Raw genomic sequence first — 15,740 nt, 5'->3', positions numbered from 1 at the left:
GAATCATATATCCTATTATTAATATTAAAGACATTTTAAGTAAACACAATGAAGAAAATATCCTTTATAAATTAAAACGTTGCAGCTTTCACTTACCAGTATAAAACACAAACTATAGTAGTTTTTGTCCAAACATTATAGAAGGCATACATGTGTCATACTGGCTAATATTTTAAACTTTTTCTTAAAATATAGGATTTTTTTTTAAATTTAGCACTACAAGTTTAATAACCCTGGATACTGCAGTCTGTTTGTGGGATAAACAGTTATATAATGGTCAGCACAGTGCAAGCTGCTCTCACAGTGACCCCCCCCCCCCACCAAAGGACTCAGCCCAGTCCTAGCGGGAATACTCCTTCCTTCCGAAGAAGTGTATCCACAAAGTCATGAGGGTCTGGACTACTCCTCTGCAGCTCTTTGTGGAGCTGCTGCTTTGTGGATTTTGGGGAGAGCCAGGTTTGGGGCAGACAGCCTCCTGCTAAGTATAGATTTTCTGCCAAACTACTAAGATCAACACCACGGCAGTGTGTGGCCTGAAATAAAAGTGTAGCATTAAAATACGTTGTAGTGGTAATTAGAGTTGTCACCTGTCCCAGTTATCATGCATTCTATGGGCGGTTTCACTTTCCTTTCTCAGGATGACTATAAACTTCTTTTTCTCTAACCTCTCCCACAGCTTCAACCCCACCTCCCAACCCCTTGTAGTTCTTGTTACACATAGAAGGATGTCAAACTTGCTTTTCTTCAGTGTGTTGGATCAGACCCTGGCACTTAGAAACACTCACTGGTTTGCAGTTTGGGTTGTCAAATGTAATCTCAAATTCTGCACGTACATCCCCAGGGACGGAGGGGGTAAAAATAATCTGAAGTTTAATTGAGCTGAAGGGTCCAATTTCACCTTCTGTAACCTAAACATGATGCAAAAAAAGTGTTACTAACTTTCATTTAAAATCTGGCTGTATTATTCTATTCTATATAGGACCTTATGCTGTGCTCATTATGGTAGTATCTGAGCCTGTACTGAATTACTGGACCTTTGTACATATTGATATATCAATATACATATGTTATATTGATCTATACAGTTACATAGTTCTGCCCATTGTCAGATTGAACGCACTATGCTGGACACAGTAGAAAAGTGTATCAATAATACCTTAAAGAGCTTGATCCTTCGAAAAACTGAGCACCTCATCTGAGTCACGGAGTGCCTTCAATTTCCAGAGGGTGCTCAGCATCTTGCAGAAAAGTTGCTCAGCCATGGACTCTAAGTGTGACATCTGAGTTATGTGTTTTGCCATCTCCTCTGATGGAAGGAGGGTAGAATACCCACTGTCTGGGCTGGTGTATAAGTGATACATGAAGCAATGCTTTTTTGTGCTACCACTCAAGGGCCTGTTCCTCCTTCCACTGAATTCAACAGCAGCAGGCTCAACCACCTCTCCTACTCCCCTCCACAAGGGGAACAGCAGAAGCCAACAGAAGCTTGCAGCCTATGATGGGTTTTGTAAAGCCCAGGACATGTGGAGATCCTGCTCCAAAGCAGCCAACACCAGTTACTGCTGAGTGCAGGGATAAGTCAGGGCCTTCCAGCCTCTCTCTGAGTAGATTCAGAGGCAGCTGCCAAGGACCCCTTGGCCTGTCTTTCCCCCATCTCACATAGGATGCATCATCAGTTGAGAGGAGCCTGGGTAGCCTCCTGCCATCATATTCACTCTAATCTGAAACCTTGTCTCTGGCCAGAGATATCTATCTATCTATATCCTCTCTCTCTGGGTGAATTTCCCCTCCTTTCCCCCCCCCCCCGCCCCAAATCTTTCTAGATAGCAAGCTCTTTAAGGCAGGCATTGTCTTGCTAAGCCCGTGCAAGGCCTAGAGCATTTTGAGTGCTACTACAATATAATGAATAATAATAAAAGCAGCAAACTATGGCCTGATTTCAGTGAAAGCATGAGACTTTACATGCCATACAGTTATGGAAATGTTTCCAAATTCCATGAAATAATGGTGAATCTATGAAAGAGGATGAAATTCAATGAAAATTCTCCAGTTTGACTACAATATGCTTTGGTTTAATTTTACATAAAACATACATTTTTAAAAGGCAAAGAAGACACAGAGTAGCTGAACCCAAGACTGAAATGGTGCCAAGTATAAAATAGGCGTAAACTCTTTCCTGACAGCTGGCTATGGTACATTTTAGGCAGAAAAAGGCGGTGTAAGATAGGTCAAACTGCAGAGTGCCAATACAGTAGAACCTCCGTTATGAACACCTCGAGAATGGTGGTGTTCATAACTCTGAAATGTTCGTAACTCTGAACAAAATGTTATGGTGGTTCTTTCAAAAGTTTACAGTTGAACATTGACTTAATACAACTCTGAAACTACTATGCAGAAGAAAAATACTGCTTTTAACCATCTTAATTTAAATGATACAAGCACAGAAAAAGTTTCCTTCCTTTGTCAAATCTTTTTTATAACTTTCCCTTTATTTTTTTTTTAGTAGTTTGTTTAACACAGTACTGTACTTTGCAGTATTTGCTCCCCCCCAATCTCTGCTGCCTGATTGTGTGCTTTCAGTTCCGAATGAGGGGTGTGGTTGACTGGTCACTTCATAACTCTGGTGTTCATAATTCTGAGGTTCTACTGTACCAATAAAATACCTAAAATACAACCACACTAACTGTGATGTGATATGATGAAACCTTATGGGTTTGTCAGTGCTCACACTGAAGCCAAAGCAAGTTTTGCTTGAATAAAGAATGCAGGATTTGGTTCATGGTCAGTTTCCCTGGCTCAAGAATTGGACTAGCTGAATGCCTGTACATATTTCAGTAAATACATTACCTTGCCCAGTGTAATTTCAATGGGTTCTTCCTCAGGCGGTGGTTCCGCTGGGCTTTGTGCATTTTCTGCCTCTAGATCTGCCTTGGTGATTAATGCATCTTGACTAAGTTGTTCTAAAAGACAAACCGGATGTTGGGCCTGGGTAACTAACTCTGTGTTAAAAGCATCAGAGCCCATGTTCGTTGAGTTTTGGGGAATAATGCAAGGCCCATAGCTTCTCTCAGGCTTTTGAGGAGGGGATTTATGGGGGATCTAGAGAATGATTTCTCTTTGTTCATATGAATGATCATGAGAGAAGAAAGTACAATTTAATTGTTAAAGACATACTGTAAATGTTCAGAATGCAGCAAGACCTGTAGTTATTCTTAACACATCCTCCTGTGAGAGTGAGTTCATAGTCCACAGTTTGCTCTAGTCATGTGAAAGCACGGTCTTCCCCGCTTATGAGCCTCCCACTACTGGGTGAGTTTCATTGGTCTAGTGGAATGTAGCTGTGATAGGTGGCCAGGGTCATCCCAGAGGGAGCTGGGACCAATCCCATGAAGGGCCCCAAATCACAGAGAGCTTGAATTGGACTTTATCCAATGGGGATCCAATAGGGAGTGCAGAGAGCAGAATATCAGTGTGATGTTTTCAGGAAGACCTGTGTTGCAAGCAGGATGTGCTGCTGCATTTGGACCATTAGCTGGTTCTTAATCAGCCCAGATATAACCATAGAATCATAGAAGATTAGGGTTGGAAGAGACCTCAGGAGGTCATCTAGTCCAACCCCCTGCTCAAAGCAGGACCAACACCAACTAAATCATCTCAGCCAGGGCTTTTGTCAAGCCAGGCCTTAAAAACCTCTAAGGATGGAAATTCCACCTCCTCCCTAGGTAACCCATTCCAGTACTTCATCACCCTCCTAGTGAAATAGTTTTTCCTAATATCCAACCTAGACCTCCCCCACTGCAACTTGAGACCATTGCTTTTTGTTCTGTCATCTGCCACCACTAAGAACAGTCTAGCTCCATCCTCTTTGGATCCCCCCTTCAGGTAGTTGAAGGCTGCTATCAAATCCCCCCTCACTCTTCTCTTCTGCAGACTAATTAAGCCCAGTTCCCTCAACCTCTCCTCGTAAGTCATGTGCCCCAGCCCCCTAATCATTTTCATTGCCTACAGTGGACTCTTTCCAATTTGTCCACATCCTTTCTGTAGTGGGGGACCCAAAACTGGACCACTCCAGATGTGGCCTCACCCGTGATGAATAGAGGGGAATAATAACTTCCCTCGATCTGCTGGCAATGCTCCTACTTATACAGCCCAAAATGCCGTTAGCCTTCTTGGCAACAAGGGCACAGTGTTGACTCCTATCCAGCTTCTCGTCCACTGTAATCCCCAGGTCCTTTTCTGTAGAACTGCCACTTAACCAGTCAGTCCCCAGCCTGTAGCAGTGCATGGGATTCTTCTGTCCTAAGTGCAGGACTCTGCACTTGTCCTTGTTGAACCTCATCAGATTTCTTTTGGCCCAATCCTCCAATTTGTCTAGGTCACTCGGGACCCTATCCCTACTCTCCAGCACATCTACCTCTCCCCCAAGCTTAGTGTCATCCGTGAACTTGCTGAGGGTGCAATCCATCCCATCATCCAGATCATTAATGAAGATGCTGAACAAAACCGGGCCCAGGGCTGACCCCTGGGGCACTCCACTTGATACCGACTGCCAACTAGACAGCGAGCCATGATCACTACCTGCTGAATCCGACAATCTAGCCAGCTTTCTATCCACCTTATAGTCCATTCATCCAATCCATACTTTTTTAACTTGCTGGCAAGAATACAGTGGGAGACCGTATCAAAAGCTTTGCTAAAGTCAAAATATATCATGTCCACTGCTTTCCCCATATCCACAGAGCCAGTTATCTCATCATAGAAGGCAATCAGGTTGGTCGGGCATGACTTGCCCTTGGTGAATCCATATTGACTGTTCCTGATCATCTTCCTCTCCTCCAAGTGTTTCAAAATGGATTCCTTGAGGACCTGCTCCATGATTTTTCCAGGGACTGAGGCTAGGCTGACTGGTCTGTAGTTCCCCGGATTCTCCTTCTTCCCTTAATAATGAATACTTTAGATTGATTATAGCACCTACCCTCCTAAAGGATTCTACAGTGCCTCAAACTATATTCATATTGCACCAAAGAAAAGTTCTGGAGTGGGGGCAGTAACCAGCTGGTGACTGCATATGTAATGCCAACAGACCCTGGTCATCGACGGGCGGGATCGAATCTGGGACCTCTGGAGCTAAATGCATGAGCCTCTACTGCATGAGCTAAAAGCCATATGGCTGTTAGTTAAGGCTGTAGAGTAGACACATTAATCTCTCTCTCTTGGTGCCACTACATGGGACAATACACCACACCCAGGAGTTGTGTGGGTTACACATACTTCATCATAACTGGAGGAAGAGGGGTAATTTTGGCCAACTCAGCAAATCCATGCTCAGTATGTCATGGGATCTTTAATGTGCCTGGAGAACAGAGAAGATCTTAATGTTTGATCTCACCTGAAAGACAGCATACAGATATTGTATGTTGTAGAGAGAACACTGTAATTGTAACAAAACAATCTAAAGAACTGTTACTGAATCTTTTAGGTTCAAAACAAAATCCATATTTTAATTAAAAAAAGAGAAATCCTAATATGATTTTAACAGTGTCTTTTGATCAGAATGGTAAAATGATCAGAATGACTGGGAACACTTAGCTTCTTCAATATCTGTATTAATGGATGTAAGTCTCTTCCTCCTCCCCCCCCCCCAATCTTATAAAGCACAAAATAAAGATTAAAAGATGAAAGGAAAAATGTCTGAGGAGGTTCATCTGTATGTCACTTTGTTCCTAAAATTATAGGTTATAAAAATAAACTTGTCATGTGGTTCTCTTGTGAAAGGTGGGTGTTCAGTTGATGAGACAAGAACAATGATAACAATTTTGTAGTCTCTACAGGAAAATCCAGTTGGATTTTGTGTGTTTATCTGAGGTTAGTACTCGATAAGGAGTGAGGTTGGGGACATTCTCCACTGCTTTTAGTATATGCAATGGTGCTAGTGCATTATTTTTAGTCACTTTTGTGTGGTGCCCAGAAGCCTTTCTGTTGGGACAGCATACAAACAAAAACATATATTATTACGGGAACGGTCATTGTTTCATTTATTGAGCAGGTTTGCTAAGCATCTTAGCTCCAGTCTCTTACGTGAACGAATGAAACTTAGGAGAATGTTTAGCCTCAGAAATTGCAGAAGGTCAATTTTCTAAAACCATAGTCTTACCTACATGACTGCTGCCCAGGTTGTTTTCAGTCTTCTGGCTCTCACCCAACATGTAAGTCTGCCTAACTTCTTCAGCATGGACAGGAGAAACTTGTTCCTTGTTTTCATATATAGATGATTCCACAGGACTGCTGCTGGCTTTCTCTTCAGAGGTGATGCCATCCAAAGCTGGACTAACCTAATTAGATGATTTATAGAAAAGATTTTAAAACATAAAACTTATCAAGATGTAACTTAATTGCACCTAGCTCCATTCCATCTGCCACTTTTCAAAAGGAAGTAGCCTTATTATCTAACTACATTCTATATTGTGTGTGGAGAAAATGCACTGTGCGTTCCCTACAAAGTGCACACTTTTTTATACTACAGTTTTATTGGTGGTAGGATGCAATTATTGCTCCTCAGAAATGGAATTGATATAGTGAGCACAATTCACTAGAACATTGAGTGACTGTGTTCAGAAAAATGACTCAGGAAATTTGACATTTTGTATTGGTTCTCAAGGACTTCATAACAAATTTCCTAAAACACACAAGTAAACAGGTGCTTTTCTTTAACTGCCAAAGCTGAAAATTCAGCCTTGGATCTGAGTCAAGCATAGCTTGACTTGAGACTTGTTACCAGTGATAAAAACTCTGCATTTGAAACTGGGCAAGTCTGCTGCTGATGCATAGCCAGAATAGAATCCATATTACTTGTTAAGGTGTTCTGGGTTTGCACTGTTAATTGGAATAAAGAGTGATAAAACTTTGTTTTAGGTAGCAAAGAAAGTGGATATGAAAGAGAATATAGACAAGGAGTTGTGAATTCAGAAGGTGTAATTTCTCCATAGTCAATTTCCTTATATGAATAACACTGTAATATGATAGAATTAGAGTTGAAAACCACGGTGAAGAGTCAGCTCAGCAGTTTTATTGTACATTGTTTGATGGTCTCTCTTATAACAGGTCTATCACTTTCTTAAAAATTAAAAAAGAAATTAGTTTTGAAACACCTTGGAGCCAATTAAACTCTAATATATAAAAAGAAGCAACTAAAGATTGGGCTGATTTAAAAAAAAAATCAGATGAAATATCCTCAAATTGTCCCATTAATTTACTGTGGAACTTAACAACAACAAAAAAAGTTACATTATAACAATATTGTTAATCAAGACAGCAGTTACAGAGCATGATTTGATTGATGGTATGATTTTTTTTAAAACAAAAATAAAAAAAAAAAAAAAAAGATTCTCTGGAAATGCCACTCTGGAATCAACTAATTATCTCAGCTTTCATTTTTTTTTTTTTTTTTAAAAAGTAAGCTTCTAACTTTGTGGCTGCAGAGGAAAGCATGTGTATACCCGAAATGCTCAGAAAACCCAAAATGTATTATTATTTTTTTAAATTTTTATAATTTTTAAACGAATTCCATGATATATTGGGAGGCCCAGACTCTATTTTTGAATGCTTGCAGTTGGCAATGTTGCATAACTGTTTTTCAACTCTAACAAGCTCTACTGGTTGGAGTGTCTAAATCAGTCTGATGAAATGCCCTTGGACCCACCATTCTTTCGAGGGAAGATTTCGCTGTTGTGCACGTGCCATTGTCACCCACTGATGTCTGAAGTTTAAATCTTGTTCCCAAAGCGCCACGGTTTGTTAGGATGATCGTCCGTGAAATTGTTTCCCCCACCACGTGAGTGCCAAAGTCAATGAGCTCTTTATCTAGTGCCAGCTGTAAGGAGAAAAACCATAATTACTGCTATCCTAGATAGTCAGTAATGTCAATTAAATGAACATCTACCATTTTGAGCATAAGACTTTAAAGTCCTTATTACCTCTTCAAAGACAATGTCAAATAATGACACAAATTATGGGCACTCTTCTGTCTTTTGTGTAGAAGCCAACCCATCTGAACAACGAAGTCATATTAAAGTGAACAACTTTCCTTTCACTCCATTAAATGATGCTGGAAACAGTTGGCCAGATTCTGTGATTAGTTACATCATTGCATAAACCTGTGGTAACTCCCATCGAATCAAGGGAGTTATTCTGTATTTATACATTGGTTTGCAGGGCAGAATTTGGCCCCATTGTTCTTTTTATATCTCAGTTAGGTGGAATTATCTTGCTGGTACCATGCTGGAAAAGAAGAGCGTCCAATGTGTTGTATTGATTGGCGATCAATTTGTGACACATTCTAGCTTGTTAGGTCTATAACAGCTTTAACCTCATAGTGACTCATTAGTAGAGGTAGAATTTTCATTGATCTTGTAATTAAGTTTATGGAAGAGGCATATGAAATTGTTTCAAGCATCAAGTGGCTGAAGAGAATGAGTCTTTCTTTTGTAAAACTTGTTAACCTTCAATCTGCTAGCAGACCACGGTGGGCTGAATTCCCGCAAACTTTTAAAGCATACAGAATGTTTCTTTATACAATATACACTTCAATTTGTAAAATTTTAAAGTTGCTGTAGTTCAGAACTTTCCCCTCTCCCTATCTTTCTTTAAAACTTCCACTTTCCCATAGAAAGTGTTATCCCTTTTGAAAGGGATGGGAAACAAATCCATTTTATAAGAGGCAACCTTAACTGAAGCAAAGACATAGGCAAGTTGCTTTGGTTGACAAGGACTGTAGTAATGTGAAATAGAGAATGTATATAACTGTAATGGCCTGGAAAATCATTGAATCCATGATAGCAGAGAATTGGCCATCTGCTCTTTCAAATCCATATACACAACTCAAAGGCTTTACGATCACTTGGATATTTTCTTATGGGTTTGCTGTGCAGCTAAATTTCACATTTAGTAGCAAATAGATATTAGAGCAGCTGATTTATTAGGCAATTTATTTACTGGTAATTTGCTGCCAAGTCAGGGGTGAATTTCTGAATCAGGCACTACGGTGATATTTAATACCAGTATTCATGGCCATAAGCACCGACTCGTGGGTGCTCCGGGGCTGGAGCACCCATGGAAAAAAAATAGTGGGTGTTCTGCACCCACTAACAGCCCCCCCATCAGCTCCTCCCCCTCCCGCCCACCACACATCAGCTGTTCAGTGGCATGCAGGAGGTGCTGGGGGGAGGGGGAGGAGCAAGGGTGGGGTGCGCTTGGGGGAAGGGGTGGAATGGGGCAGGGGTGGGGCAAGAAGAGGTGGGGGTGAGGGTTTGGGGGAAGGGATGGAGTGGGTGTGGGACCTGGGGTGGAGCAGGGGTCAAGCACCCCCTGGCAACTCATAAAGATAGCATCTATGTTCATGTCTATGGGAAATCAACAAAAAGTTGCTCATTTCAAGGGCTGACTTTTTTTTTACCTTGACTTGTAGGGAACAGAGGGATGATTAGAAGAAGCACCTTTTGTTGAAGAAAAATGATGTACTTAGTTAGTTTGTACAAATCAAGGTTCCCTAAGCAGATAGTCTGTTCCACAGCTTTATGCATAAATTGCTCAACATAGTGGATTGGATCCCCCAGGTGATAGGAGTTTTTCCTTCTGACAGTCTGTCAAATCCCTAGTTTGCTGGCTCTCTTAGAGTGTGGTGCAACACTCATGTTTATTGTCTTTAGACCCCAACCCAGTAAATCATTTAAGTACATGCTCCACTTTAAGTATCAAATAATCCTACTGAAGTCAAAATGACTTCTCATGTGTTTAAATTTAAGTACACGCTTAAGTGGTTTAATAGATTGGGGACTTCCTGAGTAATACACTGAATTTCCTTTCACAGTTTCTATTTTCTTATTTTTCCTCTTCTGTGTATTTGATTATTTTTGCTTTGTTTCACTATCTATCTATGAGTAAAACTTGCTGTCTGCTGAGCTCTCAATGTGCAATGCAATAAAGAACAATAAAAATTCCAACCTAGAGCAAAACAAATTTTTTTGATTGAAAGTTTTTTCAGCAAAAAATGCAGATTCGAAAACATGGAAACATTTTGCAAATTCACATTGTTTTTTGCCTAATATTTTAAGTCAAGAAAAAAAATCTTTTAAAAATAAATCCCCCTCAAATCAAAGCATTTCGTTTTGATATTTTCAAAATGAAATGTTTACATTTTTTGGTTCAAAATCATTTTTCATTTTGAAATGTCCTTTAATTTTATTTTTAAAAATAAACTTTAAAAAAATGTTAAACCAAAATGAAACATTTTGTTCAACTTGAAATGATTTTTTTTCAACTCTTTGATTCATGGAAAATGTTTGAAAAAATTCATTTTTGGTTTGATCTGACACAACTTTAAATTAATTTTATTTATTTATTTATTTATTTTTAGACTTGTCAATGAACTGAAAAATCTATAATTTGCCCAGTTCTACTCCAGGGTAGCTCTCCTGTGTCTAAATCCTTTTTATACCTGTTTGTGCTACTAGTAGGACTACTAGTAATACTCCACATTTTCTATTTGCTAGCCTGATTCCTTAGTGACTGCTATATTGGAAAAATCATCCTGCATACCCATTTCCATCCAGTGTCTAGATTTGTTTAGTGTCAGTCTGTAGGCACACATTGTTTATCCCATCTCATTTCGTCTCTGATGCAATCTTGTGACTGATATATCTTCACGTATCTGATAAGGACGTTTCAAAAGAGCGGTTGCTCTGCCAAAGTACATTCTTCAAAGTAGCCCATGAGAAATCAAATGCCCCCACTTAAGAAAAACTAGTGCCTCCTGTGAAAATACTGTGTGTCATAGCTTAAATATAATAGGTGTATATTCCTCATTTAAAACCAGGTTTAAAAATTCTCTAAAGGCTGATACTTTGCATAAGGAGAGATGATTTATAAGTTTTATTATGAATAGATGGAGGAATCTAAAGATGTGTTATGATTTTTTGTTTATATGGAAAGCTAAGCTTATGAACAAATTCCCTGAGACACAGGCTAGATTTTCAAAGAAACATAAGGAAGTAAGGTACGCAACTTCTATTTGTGACTTTGAACATCTTTCCCCACTCTCCTGTCATATTGTGCCACAATTTTTTAAATATAACTCCCAACTGGTTTCCACTGGAAGTTAAGGTCACGGCTCATGGTGAGCTGTATACGTTAAAGTGATTTTGTAAATGTCTCAGTGAAACCCTCAAGCATTTGTGTGTAAGATAGCATGTCTTCTCATACAATAAGTTATTTTCACCTCCAATAAAATATGAAATACATTTTGTAATGTTATGTTCAAAATAAAATGAGAAGGAAAAGTAATGGGTGTTGGCTACATGTACCATGCATTTACCTACCCTTTTTTTGTATGTTAATTAGAGGACCCAAATTATAAAGCCTTAACTATAATTTTAACAGATTTTAACTATAAGCACATGAGTACCTTGTAAGGTCCTTGGGGGCAGAACATCTGTTTGTTCAGTTTCTGTACAGCCCCTAGTGCAATGGGATCTTTGTGCATGACTAGGGGACCTAGGCACTTCTGTATTGCACATAATTAATAAATAGTAGTAAGAGTCCCACTGACTCCAATTTGAGTACTCACATGCTTAAATATAAGCACATGCATAAATCTTTGTAGAGTTTGGGGCCTGAGACCTTAAACAGCATTTCTTGTTTAACTCAAAATATAACAATGCATCTACTAGGCAGAAATCCATCCATGTGGGCACAAATGATACTGCGAAGTGTGACAATGAGCGGATCAAGAGTGACTACAGGGCTCTGGGAGTACGGGTGAAGGAGTTTGGAGCGCAGGTGGTATTCTCTTCGATTCTTCCTGTCAAAGGTAGAGGCCCGGGCAGAGACAGATGCGTCATGGAGGTGAATGCCTGGCTGTGAAGATGGTGTCGCCAGGAGGGCTTTGGCTTCCTCGACCACGGGATGCTATTCGAGGAAGGACTGCTAGGCAGAGATGGCGTTCACCTTTAGAGGAGGGGAAAGACCCTATTTGGACACAGACTAGCTAACCTAGTGAGGAGGGCTTTAAACTAGGTTCAACGGGGACAGGTGAGCAAAGCCCACAGGTAAGTGGGGAACATGGAGACCTGGGAGATGGGTTGGAAACAAGAGGGAGTGTGGGCTATATTGGCAGAGAGAAAGGAGGGTCAGGACAAAACTGGGAGGCAAGATCAAACCAGTATCTTAGATGCCTATATACAAATGCGGGAAGTATGGGTAATAAGCAGGAAGAACTGGAAGTGCTAATAAATAAATACAACTATGACATTGTTGGCATCACTGAAACTTGGTGGGATAATACACATGATTGGAATGTTGGTGTGGATGGGTACAGCTTGCTCAGGAAGGATAGACGGGGGGAAAAGGGAGGAGGTGTTGCCCTATATATTAAAAATGTACACACTTGGACTGAGGTGGAGATGGACATAGGAGACAGAAGTGTTGAGAGTCTCTGGGTTAGGCTAAAAGGGGTAAAAAACAAGGGTGATGTCATGCTAGGAGTCTACTACAGGCCACCTAACCAGGTGGATGAGGCTTTTTTTAAACAACTAACAAAATCATCCAAAGCCCAAGATTTGGTAGTGATGGGGGATTTCAACTATCCAAATATATGTTGGGAAAATAACACAGTGGGGCACAGACTATCCAACAAATTCTTGGACTGCATTGCAGACAACTTTTTATTTCAGAAGGTTGAAAAAGCTACTGGGGGGAAGCTGTTCTAGACTTGATTTTAACAAATAGGGAGGAACTCGTTGAGAATTTGAAAGTAGAAGGCAGCTTGGGTGAAAGTGATCATGAAATCATAGTTTGCAATTCTAAGGAAGGGTAGAAGGGAGAACAGCAAAATAGAGACAATGGATTTCAGGAAGGCGGATTTTGGTAAGCTCAGAGAGCTGATAGGTAAGGTCCCATGGGAATCAAGACTGAGGGGAAAAACAACTGAGGAGAGTTGGCAGTTTTTCAGAGGGACACTATTAAGGGCCCAAAAGCAAGCTATTCCGCTGGTTAGGAAAGATAGAAAATGTGGCAAAAGACCACCTTGGCTTAAACACGAGATCTTGCATGATCTAAAAAATAAAAAGGAGTCATATAGAAAATGGAAACTAGGACAGATTACAAAGGATGAATATAGGCAAACAACACAGGAATGCAGGGGCGAGATTAGAAAGGCAAAGGCACAAAATGAGCTCAAACTAGCTACAGGAATAAAGGGAAACAAGACGACTTTTTATCAATACATTAGAAGCAAGAGGAAGACCAAAGACAGGGTAGGCCCACTGCTCAGTGAAGAGGGAGAAACAGTAACAGGAAACTTGGAAATGGCAGAGATACTTAATGACTTCTTTGTTTCGGTCTTCACCGAGAAGTCTGAAGGAATGCCTAACATAGTGAATGCTAATGGGAAGGGGGTAGGTTTAGCAGATAAAATAAAAAAAGAACAAGTTAAAAATCACTTAGAAAAGTTAGATGCCTGCAAGTCACCAGGGCCTGATGAAATGCATCCTAGAATACTCAAGGAACTAATAGAGGAGGTATCTGAGCCTCTAGCTATTATCTTTGGAAAATCATGGGAGACGGGAGAGATTCCAGAAGACTGGAAAAGAGCAAATATAGTGCCCATCTATAAAAAGGGAAATAAAAACAACCCAGGAAACTACAGACCAGTTAGTTTAACTTCTGTGCCAGGGAAGATAATGGAGCAAGTAATTAAGGAAATCCTCTGCAAACACTTGGAAGGTGGTAAGGTGATAGGGAATAGCCAGCATGGATTTGTAAAGAACAAATCGTGTCAAACCAATCTGATAGCTTTCTTTGATAGGATAACGAGTCTTGTGGATAAGGGAGAAGCTGTGGATGTGGTATACCTAGACTTTAGTAAGGCATTTGATACAGTCTCGCATGATATTCTTATTGATAAACTAGGCAAATACAATTTAGATGGGGCTACTATAAGGTGGGTGCATAACTGGCTGGATAACCGTACTCAGAGAGTTGTTATTAATGGTTCCCAATCCTGCTGGGAAGGCATAACAAGTGGGGTTCCGCGGGGGTCTGTTTTGGGACCGGCTCTGTTCAATATCTTCATTAACGACTTAGATATTGGCATAGAAAGTACGCTTATTAAGTTTGCGGATGATACCAAACTGGGAGGGATTGCAACTGCTTTGGAGGACAGGGTCATAATTCAAAATGATTTGGACAAATTGGAGAAATGGTCTGAGGTAAACAGGATGAAGTTTAACAAAGACAAATGCAAAGTGCTCCACTTAGGAAGGAACAATCAGTTTCACACATACAGAATGGGAAGAGACTGTCTAGGAAGGAGTACGGCAGAAAGGGATCTAGGGGTTATAGTGGACCACAAGCTAAATATGAGTCAACAGTGTGATGCTGTTGCAAAAAAAGCAAACATGATTCTGGGATGTATTAACAGGTGTGTTGTGAGCAAGACACGAGAAGTCATTCTTCCGCTCTACTCTGCGCTGGTTAGGCCTCAGCTGGAGTATTGTGTCCAGTTCTGGGCACCGCATTTCAAGAAAGATGTGGAGAAATTGGAGAGGGTCCAGAGAAGAGCAACAAGAATGATTAAAGGTCTTGAGAACATGACCTATGAAGGAAGGCTGAAAGAATTGGGTTCGTTTAGTTTGGAAAAGAGAAGACTGAGAGGGGACATGATAGCAGTTTTCAGGTATCTAAAAGGGTGTCATAAGGAGGAGGGAGAAAACTTGTTCACCTTAGCCTCTAAGGATAGAACAAGAAGCAATGGGCTTAAACTGCCGCAAGGGAGGTCTAGGTTGCACATTAGGAAAAAGTTCCTAACTGTCAGGGTGGTTAAACACTGGAATAAATTGCCTAGGGAGGTTGTGGAATCTCCATCTCTGGAGATATTTAAGAGTAGGTTAGATAAATGTCTATCAGGGATGGTCTAGACAGTATTTGGTCCTGCCATGCGGGCAGGGGACTGGACTCGATGACCTCTCGAGGTCCCTTCCAGTCCTAGAATCTATGAATCTATGAAATGTTGGACATTGTTTACTAACATGCTTATAAAGAACCTTACAAGCTATAAACAAATCTTTATGAAATATGCTGATAGTAGTGCTGCACTTTCATAGAAGAATCTATTCAGGAATGAATCATTATGGCAAGAGAGTACTTGAGACAGAGAGGAATAAGAAAGAAAAGTGCATACATTTCTAAGTATTCTCACTAATATTTATATTCATTTTGCTCTTACACTGGACTCTCTCATCCAAAGTATTTAAAGTTAAAAAAAAAATTGACTTACAACACATCTCTTGGTTGTACATTTCAATGGAATGGAAAAGGAACCATTCTGAGCCAAAAATGTGACTTTTCCTTCAAGAACTTCATTTATCTAAACAAAATAATTTAAAAAAATTAATGATGCATCTAAACAGATTAAGCATTAAATCTTTAGCCATCTGAAAAAGTTAATCAACTTATAAATTATAGTAAAGAAGAAATAAATACATTGTTAAGGTTAGATACGGTAACATAATTTTAGTGTGTCTAGGTTTCTATGTAACTGCAACTTTTTTTTTTTGCTAATTACCTAACTTATTTCAGGAAGGTAACATCTAACATGTTCCAGTTTGGAGCAATTTTCAGCCTGACAATACATGCTACAGATATACTTAATGCTTGAAGTTATAATAAAATATTGTACTAGAAAATGC

At 39.9% G+C, this 15,740-nt stretch overlaps 1 protein-coding gene across 1 annotated transcript in view; it reads right to left on the bottom strand.

Annotated features, from left to right (window-relative positions):
* CFAP74 (cilia and flagella associated protein 74) overlaps positions 1 to 15,740 on the bottom strand; it is a 102,170-nt gene that overhangs the window by 33,044 nt on the left and 53,386 nt on the right. Inside the window, exons 16-20 of the mRNA XM_029913560.1 lie at positions 15,329 to 15,418; positions 7,700 to 7,870; positions 6,155 to 6,332; positions 2,848 to 2,960; positions 786 to 908 (exon numbers count right to left, since the gene is read on the bottom strand). Of these exons, the coding sequence (XP_029769420.1) occupies positions 786 to 908; positions 2,848 to 2,960; positions 6,155 to 6,332; positions 7,700 to 7,870; positions 15,329 to 15,418 (675 nt within the window). The remainder of the gene's footprint in view (positions 1 to 785; positions 909 to 2,847; positions 2,961 to 6,154; positions 6,333 to 7,699; positions 7,871 to 15,328; positions 15,419 to 15,740) is intronic.

The sequence above is a fragment of the Terrapene carolina genome, unplaced genomic scaffold, assembly GCF_002925995.2.
Source record: "Terrapene carolina triunguis isolate 2854851 unplaced genomic scaffold, T_m_triunguis-2.0 Scaffold714, whole genome shotgun sequence".
Taxonomy (NCBI): domain Eukaryota; kingdom Metazoa; phylum Chordata; order Testudines; family Emydidae; genus Terrapene; species Terrapene triunguis.
Note: the sequence above shows the minus strand (reverse complement) of the source record. Positions and strands in the feature narration are given on the sequence as shown.